At 38.9% G+C, this 21,691-nt stretch overlaps 1 protein-coding gene across 1 annotated transcript in view; it reads left to right on the top strand.

The window, feature by feature from the left end:
- The window catches only part of GPR156 (G protein-coupled receptor 156), an 88,079-nt gene that overhangs the window by 19,201 nt on the left and 47,187 nt on the right, over positions 1 to 21,691 (top strand). The window contains exons 2-3 of the mRNA XM_058555865.1: positions 9,717 to 10,180; positions 10,438 to 10,574. Coding sequence (XP_058411848.1) covers positions 10,013 to 10,180; positions 10,438 to 10,574 — 305 coding nt within the window. The 5' untranslated portion in view covers positions 9,717 to 10,012. The remainder of the gene's footprint in view (positions 1 to 9,716; positions 10,181 to 10,437; positions 10,575 to 21,691) is intronic.

The following is a 21,691-nucleotide window of genomic DNA, read 5'->3' as shown; positions in this document are numbered from 1 at the left end:
GTCTAGCTAAACGTTTGTCAGTTTTGTTTATCTTTTCAAAGAGCCAGCTCTTACTTTCATTGATCTTTTCTATTGTCTTTTTAGTCTCTATTTCATTTATTTCTGCTCTGATCCTTATTATTTCCTTTCTTCTATTAGTAATTCATTATTCTTACAATCTGATTTTAAATACAGTATAAAGATCATTGCTCTTCATGTTAGAAGATACATTAATGATTCAGAACTTGGGATTCTGTTAGGAAATTTAGAGAAACAAGATGGATAACGTCAGTTATGTGCCCCAAATCTTCTATATAGCTGACCTTTCTATATCATGGAAACGAAAGAAGCTGATATTTAATGAAAATCTAGTATGTATCGGTTACATTTGCATACGTCCTATACAACACGTGATTTAATCACCAACAAAACCTGTGAGGTGTAGAGAGTATTATCCTCATTTCGTTGAGGAGGCAGCTATTTGGAGAACTTAAGTGACTAACCTAGGGCACCACCAATAGAAGGTGAGGGAGCTGAAACTTAAATTCAGCCTCAGCTTTGTCCATTGCAGTGCCACTCATTACACTCGATGGTCCTGGGATATGTGAAGTGAAGCCAAACTCCACGTACTAGGATGAAGGTCTGAATTGGCCCAGGGGACCTGGGATGTGCCCTGTATCCAGTTGATCTACTGTTTATAGTAAACTTATTGTTTACAACACTATTACCTAGATCGTGTGGGGGACCAACTCCAATAGCCAATCTGATTCACTGTAATTCTGCCAAGCAGCCAGAAGAATTTAAACACTGTTCAGCAAAGGGAGAAGTCAGGTTTAGTAGAAGAAAAGTTACAAATAATATGAGACTAAAAGGTTGAGCATAGCCTTCTATAATGTTGAGCAAAAATGTTCTCCAGATTGTGGAAAGATCACTGACTGTGGACTGGGAAGCGCAGGAGAGGAGAGGCTTTGGAACACAAGGATTAGGAAGTAATGGTGGTATAGTTCAAGAATTCATACAAAGCCCAAGGATCCCAAAGCTTTGTTTTCTCTGAGTTCCACACTAGCCTAAGGGAGTGAATCAAGTCCACTCTCCTTCCCTGCAACCCACCCACCTCCCACCTCTGCCAAGGGACACCCAATGATTCCATTCTGCCTCTAAAATCTTCTAGGAGGAACGTGTTTGGAGCAGCCATTTCTCCTCCCCCTGCTCTTCCCTCCAGTGAATCAAGATTCCCTGCACGAGCCGTGCTCCAGGGTCCTTGGGATGATTATTCAGAAACCATTGGAAGTATGTGGAAAACTTAATTGGAGACACTTCAAAGACTTTAAAGGGAACTTTTATTATTTCTCTCTCTTTTATAAGGCAAATCTGAAGTTCTGAAAAGCAGATTAATTCAGTCCACTTTACACTGTTAGAGAGAAAATATGCAAGTTCCAAAACTTATACATTCCCAAGAGAATATTCTTTCCCTTTCCACTGTGTTCCTTTTCTCTCTGGGACCTCCTCCACAAATTCTAACTATAGCCCTAGAGCTGTTACCCCTACAACCCTGCCTGTCCCAATTGCCTCCACTGCTCCTGCACACATTCTGTATATTTGAATCAAACTTGCCTTCCTTCCAGTTACCTTTCCCACCCAGCAACCCCCTATACACACATACACAGTCTCCATCTTCCCTTCCCCCTTCCCCAAGTCCAGGCCTTTGCCCCAGCTGTCCCAAATGCATGAAAGGCCAGCCATGACTTCCTTTAATGGTCCTTTAAAGTTGTATAGCAAGAGCACTGAACTTGGGAGACTTAGATTCGGTTCCTATACTCACTATGTGATCCTGAGCCTCCCACCCTCTGTGGGGCAGTTTTCTTACCCATAAAATGAAGAGATTGGATTTTTTGATATCTGAGATTGCTTCCAGCTCCACCATTCTGTGACCTCACTTACTTTCTCTGACTGAACTATCTGTTCCTATATATGCAACACTTTCCCACCCTAATCTTATGCTTGTGCTCTCTTAGAAGGTACTGTGAGCCATCTTCTGTGTTGAGCATCTGTGTGGCAGATGGTCTTTAGGAGAGGTTGAATCCCTGCTGCCCTGCTTGCACCTGCCTGCTGCCCCCACAAAGAGCACTGTATGCTCAGAGAATAGAAGTGAATTTTCCTATTAGTATAAGTGACCCATATTCAGGATGTTTGTAAATCTGCTACCAGAACATAACACAATGCATTCAAAGACAATTAAAAATGCGTTTTACATTCCCTGGTGTTTATAATTATCCATGTATGTGTTGCCTACATTAACATAGTTAATGGAGAGCTAATACTTCAGACAATATTGGTGGCAGAAGGAACCTTAGTGAACATCTAGTACAATGCTGTTGGTGGTGGTGGTTTGATTAGATGCATTGTTGATGAATTTGCCTGTGGTTCTGTCTTGTCTCTCTTGGTGGGTAACCTGAGGCTGAGGTACTTCAAATAATGTATCTATTTGTTCACACTGGGTAGAAGTACCCCTACTACTCCAATTGTCTCTTCTCCCGCTTTTAATATAAAGCATATAGTTGTATGAAAAATAAAGAGGTAAGGAAATCAGGACAAAAGGAAAATAGTAATAGGATAATAAAATGATCCAGAGATACTTAATACTGCACAGTTACTGTAAGTGAGCCACACATTTGATTCTGAGCTTCCCCGTAGCCAAAAAAGAGAGAAACATAATACTATTCACGACGTAAAAATGTTCCAGGAAAAGGTTAACTTTTCCTAGTATTTGAGAGGAATTGAAATTTATACCGTGTGTCCTCATGGAGGAGCCACTAAGTCAGTGTTGTAGACCACATCCTCAACAGTATCTTGTTAACACCTATAATGCTAAATCCATTCATAATAAGCATTTATTGAGTGCCTACTATGTGCCATTTGTGTTTCAGTGCATTGCCGTTATTATCCTTTTTGATGCTCAAATTATCCTGTCATTGGCCAGTGGGAGCCCATTGACTCATGCATCCTTTTGACATGATTCTGTAGTCTGTGCTACTTTTTTATTTTCTAGTATAACAAGATGTCCCAGGTTCGTCTTGTATATTTCCTGCTCCATAACTTAAATTGACCATTTCACTAAAGAAACCTGATTCCTTTTAGTGAAAAGTGGTTTTAGAGACCTCAATCTGGGCACTTGGAGTGTTTATTGTTACTGGGTTGTAATTACTTCCAAGCATTAGTTAACAGAGTAGGAAATATGAATGTTTTAAAAAGAGAGAAATAAATCCTGAGTCCATAGTGATATTTCCCATTTAAATTAAAGATTAAAAGGTTTTTACTTAACTTTATTTTATATGTATATCTTCTCTTACTTTGAAAATCTTAGTTCCCAATGACGTGAACATAATTGCCTATTTGCTTTATCTAATAGAGACATATATATGTATATGTTTGTGTATCCAAGTGTATAAAACAGGAACAATACTCACTTAATGCAGTTTAAGATTTCTTGTGGATATTTCTTGTCCTTAGGTTATATAACCAAATTATTGTTACTTAAAATAATTCTTCTCTATGTGGTTATACCATCAACTTGATGTAGTTAGGTTAATTTATTTTAATTTGTTTTTAATTTTTAGAGAGTGATTTTATTCTTTTTGATTTAATTTTGTTTTTAAATTATGTAAAATATTTACATGATTTCAGTCAAAACTATAAGCATTGAGAGGTCTATATTGCCTCCCTGTCCCCTCCCCCTTGTTCTTTTCCTCCTTTTATAGATAACGCTTTTATCCTTTTGTTGGTTCTTTTTGAAAATAAGCCAGTGATCTATATGTATTTCATCTGCTTTCTTACACAAAAGGTAGCATACTATATATGTTTTATTGCATCTTGCTTTTTTAAACAATATATCCTAGAAATCATGGCAGTGTAGATATTTCTTCATCCTTTTTTAAAAATTGAGATATTCCTCATTTTTAGAAACCAAATATTACTTATACAAAAGCAGTAGAGTGATTTTTCTCAGGAGAGGGGTTGCTGGTGGGTGGGAGGGGTAATCTGGAATAAATGTATCAAGGTGTTGCTGAATGCTTAATTCTAGGTGTTTCCTTGTACTTCTCTGAGTTTTTAAAATATCTGTGAATTAAAAAAACAATTTTAAATAGAACTGCACATCAGGGCAACAAAGGAAAACTCTCAGGAATCACTGAAATATGAAAATCTAATGGAATTAGATTAAAGAAGGAAAGTTCAGGTGAGGATGTGCATGGGAAAGTTCTGTAGGCAGTGGAGCTGGGTCTGAACAGAGAGCTCTAAATACTCTAGGAAGGTTACCTGTATTGTGAGAAATTAGTGAAGAAAAAGGAAGAAGCAGTCTTCCCAAAATTTAGTTTGCTTAGCTGGTCATTGTCAGATGACTGAATAGAGTTATTCTTTTATCGTCAATACTACACATTCCCCGCAATAAGAGAGATTAATGTGGACAGCTGTCATAATTTTCACTATAGAATCAGCCTTTCATTTTTTAGGTTTAAATGGCCAAACCTGGCAACCTCATTTAAAATTGCTTCACTCCTCCTCTGACATTCCCAAATGCTCTTGCCGTGATCTACCTTTTCCTCTATTGTGCTTAACACCTTCAAAATACTATTTAATTTATTTACGTTATGTCCACCGATTATTGTTTGATTTCCCCCATCGTAATGCAAATTCTGTAAAGGTAAGGATCTTTAGTTTGCTCACCAGCGTATTTTAGGTGCCTAGAACAGTGCCTGTCACATTGTTGGTGCTCAAAAAAAATTAATGAATAATAAATATTCATTAATGCATATTAGCAGTAACAGAGTTTTGGGGGGAAAGGGAATGAGTAGCCATGGAATTTTGCATTAATGTGTATATATCATCTCCTTACATATTCATCTCATCGCTTCATTGCCCTGGAAGCCTTTTATGGTTCAGCTTTGTTAGTAATGCAGGCACCAACTCAACTGGCAATGAGCATATGAACCAAGGCAGTGGTGTTTGAAAAATGAAAGAGTATAGGTGATATGGGTGTAAAGGAAAATTCAGTATATGTGTATTTTTCCAATGGGTACATGCTTATGAGCATAGCTCTAAAAAATAATAAATACATTTTTTTTGCATTTACCCACATATTTATCATTTTTCGGCACCCTTCATTCCTTTGTATAGATCCAAATTTGCATCTGGTATCATTTTTCTTCTGCCTGAAGAACTTCCTCTAACATTCCTTGTAGTGCATGTCTCTCAGATTTCTTTGTCTAAAAATGTCTTTTTTTTACCTTAATTTCTGAAAGATGTTTTCACTGGCTATTGTATTCTGTGTTGACTTTTTTTTCTTCCAGCTCTTTAAAGATGTCATTCCTTTCTCTTCTGGCTTACATAATTTGAAATGAGAAATCTGTTGTAGATCTTACTCTTGTTCCTCATCTACCTGCACCTAAGATTTTATCTTTGTTGCTGGTTTTCAGCAATTTCATTATGATGCACGTTGGTGTGTGTGTGAGTATTTTAATGTTTATTCTGCTTGGAGTTGGTTGAACTTCTTGGATCTGTAGGTTTATACTTGTCATCAAAATGAAAAATTTTTGGTCATTATTTTTTTCAAATATTTTTTCTATTTATCTCCTTTTTTCCCCCAGAATTCCACTTACGTTGTTAGACCACTTGCTATTGTTCTGTAAGTCACTGAGGCTATGTCCATTTTTATCAATCATTTTTCTCTCTATGCTTCATTTTGCATAATTTCTATTGCATTGTCTTTAAGTTAACCAATATTTTATTTTTACAGTGTTTAATCTAGTGTATTTTTAGTTTCAGAATTATGTTTTTATCTCTAGAAGTTCCATTTGGGTCTTGTTTATGTCTTTTATTTCTCTCCTCATTTTATTCGTATTCTGTTTTATATCCTTGAACATATTTATAATAGTTGTTTTAAGGTCCTTGTGTGCTAGTTATGTCATTTCTGTTATTTCTCTATTTGTTTTTATTTTAAAACAAATTTTTTAAAAATGTATGGTTATAAGTCACATTTTTTGCTTCTTTGCATGCCTGGTAATTTTTTATTGGGTGATGGATATTTTGAATTTTATGTTGTTAAGTGCTGGATTCTGTTGTATTCTTTTAAAGAGCATTGTATTGTGTTCTGGAATGCAATTGTGTTTTTCCTGGATCAGTTTGATCCTTTTGAGGTTTTTTTCTAAGCATTATTAGGGCAGATCTAGAGTAGCTTCTAGTCTAGGGTTAATCTAGTTCCGCTACTCAGATATGACCTTTCTGAGGATTCTAGCCAATGTCCTGTATATTATGTGGCCTCTCCGTTCTGGCTAGTGGGAACACAAAGTATTCCCAGCCCTGTATGAGCTCCAAGAATTGCTCAGCTACTGCCTACTAGTGGTTATTTCTTCTACTTCAAGCAGCTTCCTCTTACTCGTGCCCAGGTGAATGCTCAGAAAAAGACTGAGGGGATCCATGCAGATTTCCAAAGCACTCTCACTCTCTGTATCTCCCTCTTCTTCATTACTCTGCCGCCAAATTCTACCTACCTCAACATCGCCAAACTCCGATTTATTCTTACTTCAGCAACACTTCTAGACACTGTTTGGGTTTCCCTCCCTGTGCTATGGCCTAGAAACTGCCTCTAGGCAGTAACTTGGAGTCAATTCTAGTCATTTAAAGAATATTTATTTATATTCCATTTTATGTATGTCAATCAATTCTAGAATTCACCTCATTTTTTTCCCACCATCCTATGATATGTTATCCAATGTCTGAAAAGAGTTGTTTCATATGTTTTGTCTTGTTTTCAAGTTGTTTACAATGAGAAGACAATTCCTAAGCAGTTAATTCTTCATGAACAGAAGCAGAAGTTCTACCAACTGCAAAACAACTTTTTAAGACAGTAGTTTTATGACTAGTTTTTCAATGGCAAGAAATAATATGTAGAAGAATAGGGGAGATTTTCTGGAAAGATATGGGGCTGTTGAGTGTTGTGAACCTGTATAAGACCCTCTTGCACTTGGGGACAGTGTAGCTGATGCAGTATCTGTTTTTGTGATCTGAATCACTGGGCAGGATTCTGTAATCTCTGTCAAATAAATTGTAAGCCCTTCCATGCGTGGTCTTCGGTCTGCTACTGTATGTGGCCTAGACAGTTTACCTCTAGAGACTTGGTGTGTACGTTGAGAGGTGGGGGAAGGGGTTGGGTGGGCAGGATTTGCTCTTGGAGGAGCCTGGCAGACCTTTCTTTTTGTGCCTTGGATTCTGTATCTGTCTTGTGGTCAGACGCCTCCCTGTTACCCTCTCTGTGACACACTACTCCTCACCCACTTTCCTGATCACTCAACACTTTTTGAAATCATTCAGTTCTCTCCTCTCAATGACTAAGCCAATCACTGTTTCACCAGCTCCTCATGTGTGAATCTTTGAATGTGTGCAAACATTGGAGTTGAATTCCTGCCCCATGGGGGAGCCAGTATCATGGTATATAAAGTTTCTACACTGGATGGACTAAGGAGGGCATGAAATTCCATGCCAGTGAGTTCAGTCTGTCCGAGGGGACTTTTGGAATGCACTCAGGAATTTATCCTCTAGGAATTTATGTTCAGATGGACCTGGTGTTCACAGAATCTCTCAAAGATGATTCTCGGGCTGAAGATTGTTAGCCCTTCTAGGATCCACAGTGTTGACCAGGCTTTCTCAACCTTAGCACTATTGACATTTGGAGCCGGATAATTCTTTGTTGTTTGTACCATCCTGTGAATTGTAGGATGTTTAGCAGCATCCCTGACCTCTACCTACTAGATGTCACTAGCACCCTCTTCTCAGTTTTAACAACCACAAATGTCTCCTCTGGAGATGCAAAATTGCCCCAGTTGAGAACAACTGGTATAGAATCACTGTGCTGTGCCACATGCCAGGGAACACACAGCACTGCAGCTCTGGGAACTAAACATGAAGAAATCCAACAAGCCACTTAGTGTCTTCTTGGGAGAGGTCAGTCCAGAGAGTCTGCCCCTGTAGGGTGTATATTGGGAGGACATTGACCTTGGAATGTAAACTCCTGGATTCAAGTCCTGCCTCTGCAGATTTGGAGCAAGTTTCTCCTCGTCTCTGCTCTTCGGTTTCCTTATTTGAAAATGGGGATTGATGTCGTTTACCTCATGTGACACTGTTGTAGTGAGAACTAAATGAGGTTTTATGTAAGCACACAGGCACTCAGGTGTACTTCTAAATGATGTAAGGATATGTAAACTTGGGCTTAGTAATGACTCAAATATAAGTGTACCTATTTGCCGGTATGATTAAAAGGGCAATATAGGAAAAATATGTTTTCCAATCTATCATATAGTACAGTCCTCTGTGTGGCTCACAATATCTCACTATTCCAGATGGCACAATAGAGGATGTCTAATTTAAAAGAAAAAGAAAAAATAGTCTTTTCAGCAATTAAAATTTCAACTAAATTAGGATGCAAATAGTCAAATGTTTATATTTACTTCTTAGTTTTGCATTCAGTAATCTGACCAGACTGCACAAGAATTTAAATGTCTTGATAGGAGATAGCGGCTTTCAGTTCCCTTGGGATTTCATTGTAATGAACCTGGTAAATAATTCAGGAACATATGAGAAGCCAATAAACGGGCAGCACCTGGTACTATATTGTTCATGCCTAAGCACACAGAATCCAGAGACAGCATTCTACACCAGTCACCATTGTTCTGGCTTAAACGCAAGTCCTATGTTCAGTGGCTATTGAAATAATAATAATTGATATTTTTTCTCTTCCAATTTTCCTCCATGATAAAAGAAGACTGTGCTAAGCTGCTTCAAGAACACAAAGCAGCAGTGGCATCCTTTTTAAAATTCCCACTGGTAAAATTTCAAATCTGTTTTCTCCATTAAGGGATAAATTGCTTTAAAGAATTAGGGACATGTCTACCTTTTCTGCCAGAGCTAATTTGAGCCTTTCTGCATTTCTACTTTTGTTCTGCAAGGTAGAGCGTCTCTTTAGATCACAGTGTTCATATTGCAAGCATCTTCTGAGAGAAATAACACCATCCTCTAGCCACTCACTCACTCTGTGGGGATTTCTACAGCTCCGTTTCTCTCCCTATTACCTATCTAGTAGTCTAATGGTTTAAAAATGAACCAAACTCTTGGCAAAGGGCTTGCGTATCCTTCTGTGACCCAGCTGACGGGACAGAAAGTGTCCCTCCACTCCCTGAGAGAACAGGAGCTGGAGTGACTGACAGACATTGCACACAGACGGCATGGGGCAACCGAGCCCACCCCACCCAGGATCAGACAGAGCTTAAGCCATGAGTTGTGTGAAAAGATCTTGGAAGGGCAGGGGATTTCCCAGGAGGGAAAAAAGGAAGATACACCTCACACGAATAAACTAAAGTTTTTCCAGTGCTGGGCCATAGAAAGGATCTGAAGAGAGGCTATAGAGCTTTATATCTATAAATTGTTAGATCTGCTTTTTCTTTGTTTTTAAAGTATTATTTGTTAAAAATATATTTACTTAAATATATATTATATTTTAAACATTTGTTATATATAATAAAGTATATATAATAAAAAATATAACTATGTGTATTTAAAATGTATGAAATATTTTTAAACCTCTGTAATAAATAAACCGTTTACATATATATGCATATGTGTTTGTATTTATATATATAAAATATATATTTATAATTTCTAAAATATATTTATAATTTCATTGTTAACAGGTTTAATTGCTTTCCTTTCCTTTGGGACCTGTGTGAGAGTACTTGGAGCAGTGACTGCCATCTGGTGGCAAGCCAGAATCATCACTTTGTGTAACCTAATGGTTACTAAGAGGCCCACTCTTGACTCACATGGTATGCACTGGCAGCAGGGCACAAGGAGAGCCTGGAAGGTGTCTGATGAAGGAGCCTGGTGAAATAAGCCTTCACTTCCACCTGAATGGGTCGTTCATCCCAGATTCTGAGGCAGGAGCCGGCTCCAAAATGGCACCTCTGAAGAAAAGATTTGAATTACTCTTATGTTTTCGTCAAAGATGTGCTGGGTAACCAAGACTGTGAATCAGCACACACCAAGAGGGGCATGTGATGACATGGAGCCTGAAATAAACTGCTCTGAATTGTGTGACAGTTTTTCTGGCCAGGAGCTGGATCGGACACCCCTTCATGATCTCTGCAGGACGACAATTGTAAGTGAGCAGCCAAGGGGTGTCAGGACTGCTCAGATATACATGTTAGTGGTGGTGGTGGTGGTGGGAAGAAGGAGGAGAAGGAGAAAGAGGAGGAGCAGGAGGCAGAGGAGGAGGAGGAGGAGGAGGAGAAAGAGGAGGGGGAGGAAATGCTCGTGCAGGATACGTGTTTCCCAGCTTTGGTGATGATGGGCAGTTCATGGTTGATCTATAGAAGAGCCTCCATTCCTAGCAGCCTCTCTTTATTCTATTCTCAGACCTCTTCCCACCACAGCAGGAGGCCCATTTCTTCATTATCTCCTGTCCTCCTGGGTATTGTTTGGACTTTTCTCAGCTGTGGACTTCTTCTGATAGTCTTCTTGCTTGGCTTCACAATTCGCTGCAGGAAGAACAGGTAAGCAGCCCCATGCCTAGTTTCTCATCTCCTATAGTCTGAATCATGAAACCCAGAGCGCTAGTATTGCTTTGGCACCATGAGCCACTAGGTGGTTTCAGCAAATCTTTTCTCCTACTGTGGCATTAAGCTACGTGAGAAGTTCCCCCCTGAAATAGTCCTGGCCTTGCAGTACAATTTCCTCTTGAGAAGGAGAAAGATCTAGCCCAGTATGGTGCTAACAGGGATACCCAAAGAGGAGAATGAAGAGTCTCTCCTCATAAAGGAGAGTATGATCCATTGGAAAAGATGATGTATTTGTATTAAAAATAGAGAGCATGTAGAGAAATATTCCGAAGCAACATTAAAGTTTGTGGACGGCACAATTGGAACCAATCTAGGTGGGCTAAGGTTTCTGCAAAAATAGTGAACCCTACTAGCTGGCTGTTCTGCTAGACAATTCTGGCTGATTGGAAAGTCACTAGTTCATCAGGGTAAGTATCCTGGGCTATCAGAGCTGGCAAAAGAAAAAAATTGAAGACTTTTTTCTGAAGCGACTTGCAGAATCCTGCCTTCACTGCTATTCAAGCCTTCCCTCAGGGCCCAGCCCTTCTTTCCCACTCCAACACTTTGTACACTCATACCCTGCCCCAGCTGTCCCAGGCTGCCTCTTGAGAAGCTGTGCTCCAGCCCTTTCTCCCTGACCCGCAGCTGGCTTCTGGATGGAGCCCGCATCAGATTTCAGCAACTCACCCAGAGAGGCGGAACTCGTCTGGCCCCACTCCAGCCTTACACTTTGTTGTGATCAAGTGTGTTGTGCTCCATTGCCTGGGTTTGGTAGTCAGAAGGTCAGTCAGTTGGATTTGTTTAGCAGGCATTTTGGGGTGCCATTGGCCATTGAGGCATGGAGGACATGAAATTGTTAAGCAGCAGTGCCTTGGTCTTCTAGGTCAACGTCAGTGTGGCAGTGACATGTGGCACTCCATTCTGAGTATAGCCCTGAAGCTGTCCCAGCCACTTTTCATTCTGTTCCTCAAATATACTGTCTACTCCTATCTCAAGGCCTTCGACTTACTGTCCCCTTACTGTTCCCAATGCCTGACAGTCTTCTCCAGATCTTTATGGATCTCCAGAACCGTGACTGGTTCCTTCTCATCTTATAGGTCTTGGCTCAAATGTCACCTCTTCAGAGAAGCCTTCCTTGATTATCCTATCTAAAGTAGCCTCTTTACTGAATGGCCACCCAGCCCCCATGTCTCATCCCATATATCATCACCCTGTTTTATTTTCTTCATAGCCAGTATAACTCTCTGATATTACCGTATTTATTGATTTACCTGTTTATTGTCCATGTCCCCCACCAGAATGTAAAACCTCTGAATACAGGGACCTAGTTTGTTGTTCTCACCACTGTTTCCAGCATTTACAATAGACTCTAGAACCTAATAGATGCTCAGTAAATATGTTTTCAGTGATCCTGCGGGGAAGAATATTTAAATCCTAATGGTGGCTGTTGCCAAGAAAATGACTAGGAAAATCACGCATTTCAAGGATAGAGAACTATGGAGAAGAGTCTTTTCAGCTGCAGCACATTTCTATAATGCAAATTAATACTTGATTGGCAAATAAGAAAATAATATAATTGGTTTATATCTAAGTTTTTTCCCCAGCGAATCAATGGTTTAAAGCATTCGGGGGCAAGCTTTCTAACAGTAAAAGAAAAAAGCCTTAAGCTAAGAATGCTACAGCGGTGCAGGTAGCAGCTGGTTTAATGGTTTCAAGAACTGGTGTCTTACCCACAACACGAAGCTATCTGATGAAGCTATAGAAATAGATGAAGAAGCAGAGAAGACATTTCCCTTGTGTTTAAAAATAATTGATTGTTGAAGAAAGCACCGATCCAGAGCATATTTTTAATTTTGATGACTGTTATCTATTGGATAACATTGTCCTCAAGGACCTACATCTTGCAGATTTAAGGCTGCAAAAATCAACTGTGATCCTGGGTACAAATGGTAGTAGACATTTGTTGAGTGCTAGTATTTTAATTGGAATAATTATTATTTTTATTGGTATTCTGGGGCTGGCCCTGTGGCTTAGCGGTTAAGTGCACGCACTCGGCTACTGGGGGCCTGGGTTCGGATCCCGGGCGCACACCGACGCGCTGCTTCTCCGGCCATGCTGAGGCCGTGTCCCACATACAGCGACTAGAAGGATGTGCAGCTATGACATACAACTGTGGGGCTACTGGGGCTTTGGGGGAAAAAAAAAGGAGGAGGATTGGCAATAGATGTTAGCTCAGAGCCGTCTTCCTCAGCAAAAAGAGGAGGATTAGCATGGATGTTAGCTCAGGGCTGATCTTCCTCACAAAAATAAATAAATATTGGTATTCTGGTTATAAAGTTAAATGTTTCAAGTGTTATGACCCCATACTATTTTTCCCATAACCCATTATTTTTATACGCAGTTTTGTAGAAGGCACGGTTTTTAAAGCATTTATATATCCTGTTAAAATAGGAACACTTGTAAGTGTTATGTAGAAGCACCTATATTTCTTTCATTCTATTAAAGATTTTGCTGCCTGTCTTGCTTGCAGTGGGAGCATGACTTGGCATAAAGAATAAAATATTAAGAGGCACTGTGAATAAAAACAGCTTGTGCAATTAAGCAGCTTACAAGGTCAGATATGGAAAGATAAAATAACCGAGCTTCAAAAGTGCTTTATTAAATAATAAAATTTGTTCAAAGGTGCAGCAGCACAATGAGATGCTTCGTTTCATTCCAATTTTGTGGTCTCTAAGTTTGTGATTGCGTGTGTGTGTGTATGTGTGTGTGTGCATGCATGTGTGTGCCAGAGGAAGAAAAATATTTTAATAAAATAACAATAATATAGTAATGTTCAATTTCAGTTGCAGATATTGCATTTTTAATAAAATTTTAAAATGTAGTCTACAAGAGAAAATTAGTAAAGCTATAGAAGACTTGAATAACACTATCAACCAATGTGACCTAATTGACATCTATATAATCCTACACCCAACACCAGCAGAATACACATTCTTTTCAAGTACACATGGAACACTTACCAAGATAGATCATATTTTGGGCCATAGAAAAAGTCTCATTGAATTCAAAAGGATTCAAGTCATACAGAGTATGTTCTCTGACCACAATGGAATTAAATTTGAAATCCATAACAGAAAGATCTCTGGGAAATCCTGAGAAATTTGGAAACTAAATAGCACACCTTAAAATAACTCATGGTCAAGGAGGATATCAAAAGAGAAACTAGAAAGTATTTTCAACTGAATGAAAATGAAAATGCAACATATCACAATTTGTTGGATGCCATTAAAACAGTGCTGAGGGGGAAATTACAGCACTAAACTCCATATTAGAAGAGAAGAAAGATCCACTTTATGAAACAGAAGAAAAGAGCAAATGAATCCCAAAGTAAGCAAAAGAACGGGAATAATAATCAGAGTGGAAATTGATAAAATAGAAAACAGAAAAAAACAGTGAAACCAAAGCTCTTTGTGATGCTCGATAAAATTGACTAACCTCTAGCTCAAGTGATTAGGAAAAAAAGAGAGAAGATATAGTTACCCAAATAAGGAAGGGAGAGAGGGTGAGGTGACATCACTTGTGAGTCTACAGATATTAGGAGGATAATAAGGTAGTGTTAAGAACAATTATGGTAGGCAGGCTCTAAAATGTTCTCCAATGATTCTTACCTCACAAAAAAGTGATAGTCACACTTTTTTGAAATCCCCTCTCCTTGAGTATGGGCTGGACTTACTAACTTGCTTGTTAATAAGATGTCACTTTGGAGATAAGGTTACAAAAAGACTATGGCTTCCATCTTGGATCTCTCTCACTATTTCACATGCTCACTCTCACTCACTTTGAGGGAAGCCACCTGCCATATTGTGAGCTGTTGCCTGTGGAGAAGCCCACATGGCAAGGAACTGATGTTTCCAGTCCACAGCCAGCAAGGACCTGAGACTTATTAACAGCCACGTCAGTAAGCTTGAAAATACATCTGAGGCCTGCTAATAGCAATATGAATGAGCTTGGAAGCAGATTTTACCCCAGTCAAGCCTTGGAGGATTGTAGCCATGGCTGACCCCTTGACTGCATTCTCGTGAGAAACCCTGAGCCAGAGGCACCTGGCTAATCTGTGCCTGTATTGTTGTAGAAATATTACCAGTTTTACACAAACTCTTCTATAACACCGGAAATAACGGAGCATTTCCTACCTCATTCTGTGAGGACAGCATTACCCTGATATCAAAACCTAACTATAAGCTAATATCCCCCATGAACATAGATCCAAAATTCTAAACAAAATTTTCACAGATTGAGTCCAACCAAGTATCAAAAGGGTGATGCATCACGGCAAAGTGATGTTTATCCCAGGGATGCACGGTTGGTTTAATACCCAAAGATCAATCACTATAATTTACCATATTTACCAACTAAAAAAAAACCCCATATGATCATCTTAATAAACAGAGCACTTGACAAGATGCAATTTCCATTCTTGATAAAGTCTCAACACACTAGTAATAAAAGAGAACTTCCTTAAACCAACTAAGTACATTTATGAAAAACCTATAGCTAACACCATTTTTAATGGTAAAAGACTGATTGCTTTCCCATTAAGATCACAAAGAAGACAGGGTGTCTGCTCTTACTACTTTTATTCGACATTGGAGATTGTAGCCAGTGCAACAAGAAACAGAAATAGAAGGCACCGAGTTAAGAAAGGAAGAACTAAAATGGCTTTACCCTCAGGTGACCTGATCATCTATGTAGAAAATTCAATGGAATCTATTTTTTTAAAAAACTACTAGAACTAATAAATTAGTTTAGCAAGGTTGCAGGATATAAGATCAATGTACAAAACTCAACTGTATTTTTATTTACTAAAAACAGACAATTGAAAAGTGAAATTAAAAGCAATACTATTTACAATAGCATCATAAAATATGAAATATTTAGCGATAAATCTAACAAGCAATGTGAAATACTTGTACACTGAAAACTACAAAACATTGCTGAGAAAAGTTAAACAAATCCTAAATAAATGGAGAGATATTGTGTTCATGGGTTGGAAGACTCAATGTTGTTAATTCTCCCCTAATTGATCTATAGACTAAACCCAATCACAGTCACAATCCCAGTTGGCATTTTTTTGTATAAATAGACAATCTGCTTCTAAAATTCAGAGGGAAACGTGAAGGACCTAGAATAGCCAAAATAACTTTAAAAAAGAATAAAGTTGGAGGACTAGGACCACCTGATTTCAAGACTTATTACAAATCTATAGCAATAAAGACAATTTGATATGGGGTACAGATAGACATATACATCAACAGAACAGAATAGAATCCAGAAAAAAACTTACACGTATATGGGAAACTGCTTTTCAACAAAGGTGCAAAAGCAATCCAGTGGAGAAGGGATAGTCAGTCTTTTCAACAAATGGTGCTGGATGTTCACACACAAAAATGAACTTTGATCTATATTTTGCGCCATATTCAGACGTTAACTCAAAATGGATCATAGACCTAACTATAAAACCTAAAACTGCAAAATTTCTCAAAGAAAACATAAGAGAAAATTTTTGTGACCTTGGAATAAGCCAAGATTTCTTAGATATGATGTGAAAAACACAAATCATAAAAGAAAACATTGATAAATTGGACTTAAAATTAAAAACATCTTCTCTTTGAAAGAGAATCTTAAGAAAATGGAAAGAAAGCCACAGAATGGAAGAAAATATTTGCAAATCCTGTATCTGATAAAGAACTTACATCCAGAATATATAAAAAACACTAAGGACTCAATAATAAGAAAACAAACGTTCCAAAGAAAAAAAATAAGTGAAAGATTTGAACAAACACTTCACCAAAAAAGATATATGGATGGCAAATAAGCATATGAAAAGAGGTTCAACACCATTAGTCATTAGAGAAATGCAAATTAAGACCACAATTAAATATCACTACACACCTATTAGAATGGCTACAATTTAAAAAAACTGACTAAATCAAGTCTTCGCATAAACTGCTGGTAGGAATGCAATATGGTACAACCACTTTGGAAAATAGTCTGATAGTTTCTTTAAAAATTCAATGTATACCTACCATATCATCGAACCATTCTGCTCTTAGATTTTTACCTAAGAGAAATGAAACTATATGTCTGTACAAAGACTTGTACACCAATATCCATAACAGCCTTATTTTAATAGCCCAAAACAGGAAATAGCACCAATATCCATCAACAGGTGAATGGAGAAACAAATTATGGTATATCCATTTAATAGAATACTACTCATCATTAAAAAGAATGAATTATTGATACTTGGAACAACATGGATGAACCTCAAAATAATTATGCTAAGTGAAAGAAGCCAGACAAAAAATATTACATACTATATAATTCCAATTATACAAAATTCTAGAAAATTAAACTAATCTATTGTTAACTAATCTGTAATGACAGAAATCAGATCAGGGGTTGCATGCAGGTGGGTGGGGGGTGGCACAGAGGGGCAGGAAGGAGGGGTTAGAAAGGGACATGTGGAAACTTTTGGGGGTAATAGGTATGTTCATTACCTTGATTGTGATGTTTCACCATTATATACATTTATCAAAACTTATCAAATCATGACTTTATGTATAGTTTATTGTATGTCGGTTATACTCAATAAAGCTATTTTAAAATGTAGTCTACAAACATTTTTATTTTTGTGAGAAGGTTCTCATGGGGGAAAAAATACACCATATCTGGTATCCTTTTCCAAAGAGCCCTGCTGGTGACCTAAAACCCATCTGATAACTTTGCTAGATATTAATGACGGATATAGGAGAATGCATTCTTTTTTTCTGGATTCCTCATGCAGTTTAATAAAGGACCATAATAACTCTTGGAGCAAAGTGGATATTTCAGACCCAAAGGGTAGCTCTCCTGGTGCCTCCTCTGAAATGCATAAAATAAGGGCAATATCAGAAGTTCTGCATGAAGCTAAACTTGTTCAATTAAACGACTATCTTTTATTCTGAGAGCTTACGCGCTATTACCTGTGAGGATTGTAGATGGTAGTTGTTATTTACATATTGTTATTTCTCAGAATTGAAAGTGGCATTCTCACAATAATTCCCAGTATCTGGGATTTTACTGTCTGGGAAATCCAGAAGTTTGAGTAATAAGAATTGTGTAGGGTATGAGCTTTTATACTACTTGCAAGTTAACAAGTTAACCTGTTACTGTTTTATGGATGCTAGCAAAAGACGTGAGATGCTTGGGTCAGAGGCAGAGTACTTCACTACTCATGGCAAAAGCAGTGGTCAGAGCTTCATGTTGGGTTTGTGCTGGTTCCCATGCCCCCAAGTCCTATGAAGATGATGCAGGGCCCATAATGGATGCTTGCACACACAGTGGCCTGCCATTAAAGGAGAGGAACCTGAGCCTGGGGAATTCACCACTTTTACAGTGAGTCGTAACAAGCCTGTTCTTTGGGGGGAGATGTTACCTTATCCCTCAAGGTTGCTCACTGCAGACACAACCCTAAGAAATGGTCTTGGTAAAGAGCAATCAGGGCCTTGCCTCTCGGCATACCCAGCAAGAATGTACAGAGCTGCTTAGGGCACATGGCAAATTGCCTTTCCCAACCCTGGGAACTGTGCATGGAGGCACCTGCCACCTCTGCCTGCACCCTGGGCTGGAGTGGCAGCTGGAGACCCAGATGCTGGTGAATGGCTGAAATGTGTCCATGCCTGTGGCCTCCTCACTCTGCCACATCTTCCTTCTTGGATAGGGTCCTCATGCAGGCCCTCTGGCAGCATCCAGCAGAGTTGAGTTACATACTTTATGTACCCTGCTCTATTTGTTCTCTCTGCCTTCAGAAAATCCAGCATACTGTATAAGTCATGGTTCTCAACCACATTATTGTTGTACCCCTCTGAGAATCTCTCTGACTCCCCAGGTTTCACATTGTTTTCATTATAAAAGGCCTTAAGATCTCTACCCTTTTGAGAAGGATTAAACTCATCCTCATCTTTTCTTTATTCTTCCCCTTCCTAATAGCCTTGTATTTCCATTCCTAAAAACCTGAGTGAAATTCATCTATCAATAGTAACAGTAAATATTTACTGAGCTGAACACCTACTGTGCTCAGGATACTGTGTAAAATGTGATTTAAGGGTTCTTGGAAGCTTCAAAGGCATCACCTGGGTGGAAAACATGAGCAAGTCCAAAAAGTACATTCTGTTTTTAAAAATAGCATTTCAAAAAATGATGCCTTGCTGCAGAGACAGGAGCTGTGCTCCTTTGATATTGATTGTTTCGGGTCTGTCCTCTTTGTGATTTGAGTAATTGGAGCAGAATGAAAGGTAACGGGAAGAAAGAAAAGCAGTACTGATCGTTTTGGCTATGAGAAAGTTTGCACTCATGTTGTGCCCTACAAGGATTTCTTGGATCTTCTCTATAATCTTTGGTTTGATGATTATTGGCCAAGAAGGAAGAAGGGAAGCTAGTCAGGCCTAGAATAAATACCTCCCACCTAGCTCAATTTGGGGATAGTGGTGCAGGGCCAAGAACTGAATGAGGCAGAGTGGCCAGGAGCAGATCCTGCAAGGCCTTATCCAAAAAGAAAGCTGAGGTTCATAGCTGGAGAAAATTGTATCAGTCATCATTTCCAAAAGATTGAGCATAGAGCCAAAAGTAGGTGGTGTATCGTGAGGTCAAAAGTCATTGGCACACAAGAATGAGGCCGGAAAAGAGGTGTAAAGCAGAAATGAGGTGAAAAGATCTAGGATTGTGAACAGAGAAGAGGTCTTTCTTGGGTACTGGCTGTGGGATGGAATGTGGGTGAGTCAGTGCAAGTTAATGAGGCAGGATCAGGGTTAACGCTTAAGAGTAGTTTCTACACAGTCCTCTGCTGTTTGTCCATCCTGCAGTCGGGACTAAATCAATATCAGCCCTAGATGAAGTGGACACACCTTCCTTTTTGTACCCACTGTTACAGATAGCACATCATTGCCCATCACAGCTTACTGGATTGGGAGGAGGAGGGCTCTGTCTCCCTTACCAGATAATGAGCTCCTTGAGTTTAGAACCACATGTTTTTTTTTTTTTTTTTGTATGTGAGGAAGATCAGCCCTGAGCTAACATCCATGCCAATCCTCCTCTTTTTTGCTGAGGAAGACCAGCTCTGAGCTAACATCTATTGCCAATCCTCCTGCTTTTTTCCCCAAAACTCCAGTAGATAGTTGTACGTCATAGTTGCACATCCTTCTAGTTGCTGTATGTGGGATGCCACCTCAGCATGGCGGGACAAGTGGTGTGTACGTGCGCTCCTGGGATCCGAACCCGGGCCGCCAGTAGCAGAGCCCATGCACTTAACCGCTAAGCCACGGGGCTGACCCCTACGACCACATCTTATTCATCTTTGTATCTCCATTGTGCTCAGACTATACTCTATGTTTCCTGAATGAACAAATCAAATGGCCTAGAATGTAGACTAAGATGATAAAGGTAAGTTCTTAGAAGATGGACATTTTCACTCTTTAACTTTAATGCAGTATGAGTTCTACATAAAATTGTGCCGTACATAAGCAATTGCTTTCCATTGTTCTCCTCTCTTCCTCCGGTTGTTGCTCCCTCCAGGAGCCCACGGAGACATCCAGAGCCTCAGTTTCCCAGTCCTCCTGGTTGTGGCCCTTCATTCTAAACTATCCTTTCAGTCTTGTCATACCATTGTTGGCCACAGAGTTCTGTACTTTCAGAAGGCCTTCTCATAATTAGGTTCTTACAAATGTGCCTTTTAACAAATATTTATTGAATTCGTCAGTAATGTATCAAATACTGTTTTAGGTGTTGAAATTATGTCAAAGAACAAAATAGGCAAAAAAATGTCTTCCCTTATGGACCTTGCTTTCCTAGAGGGGTAAGTAGGCAGTAAATAAATAAATTGTCAAGTATATGGAATGTTAGTGATAAGTGCAGAAAAGAAAAGTAAAACAAGGAAAGTGAATGGGGAATATCAGGGTGGTAGCTGCTATTTTAGAGTTTGGCCAGGGAAGACCTCACTGAGAAGGTAACATTTAAGTATATACTTGAGAAGCATAAGAAACAAGTCATGAGGTAAAGACCATTCCAAACAGAGGGAGCAGAATGTGCAAAGGCCCTGAGGTAGGAATATACCTAGTATTCAAGGAAAAGCAAAGAGGCCAGTCTGGCCAGAGCAGAGTAGATGAGGCAGAGAGTAGGAGAAGATGAAGTCATAGCAGTGACCAGGGCCACATCATGTAGGGGTCTTATAGGTCAATGTAATGACTTTGACATTTACTCCAAGTGCTATGAGGAGCCATTGTAGGGTTTGGAACTGTGGCGTGACATGACTTGAGTTACATTTAACGGGAAAACTGGCTGCTTTATTGAGAATAGACCTTTAACATTTAAATGCAGTACTTATAGCACTTGCTTAAATAAAGCCATACTCCTTGGGGTGCCTTAATTCAAGAACAAAAATGGCTAAAAGTGGGATTTAAGACTGCTTACCCCAAAATTGCATAAGCCATTGCCTGTGACAGATCCATATATCTCCTACTGGTTCTGTTTCTCCGACCGAACCCTGACTAATACACTAGGAAAAGATATGCAGTATCTCTCCATAGAAAATCATATACATTTTTGAGAGAAGTTAAAGTTCTAAATAAATAAAGGGTATATTATATTTATAGATTAGAAGACTCGATATTGTAAAGATACAATTTCTCCCCAGATAGATATATGGATTCAATGTAGTTGCAATAAAAATTTCAACAACTATTTTTCTTTTCTGCTAAACCCCACAAGCTGATTCTCAAATTTATGTGGAAATTCGAAGGGCCAAAAATAGCCTGGAAAAAATGGACAAGGTGGGAAGATTTACCCTTTTGGATATTAAGATTTGTTATAAAGCTAGTAATTAAGACGTGCTAAGTATGCTACTGGGGCAATGATAGAGAAGTAGACCAATGGAACAGAACAGAGAGCATCCAGAAACAGAGCCAAGCATGTATGGACACTTTTTAATAAACGGTGCTGGGTCAGTTGGCTATCCAGATGGGGGGAAAGTGCAACTT

The sequence above is a fragment of the Diceros bicornis genome, chromosome 15, assembly GCF_020826845.1.
Source record: "Diceros bicornis minor isolate mBicDic1 chromosome 15, mDicBic1.mat.cur, whole genome shotgun sequence".
Taxonomy (NCBI): Eukaryota; Metazoa; Chordata; class Mammalia; order Perissodactyla; family Rhinocerotidae; genus Diceros; species Diceros bicornis.
Note: the sequence above shows the minus strand (reverse complement) of the source record. Positions and strands in the feature narration are given on the sequence as shown.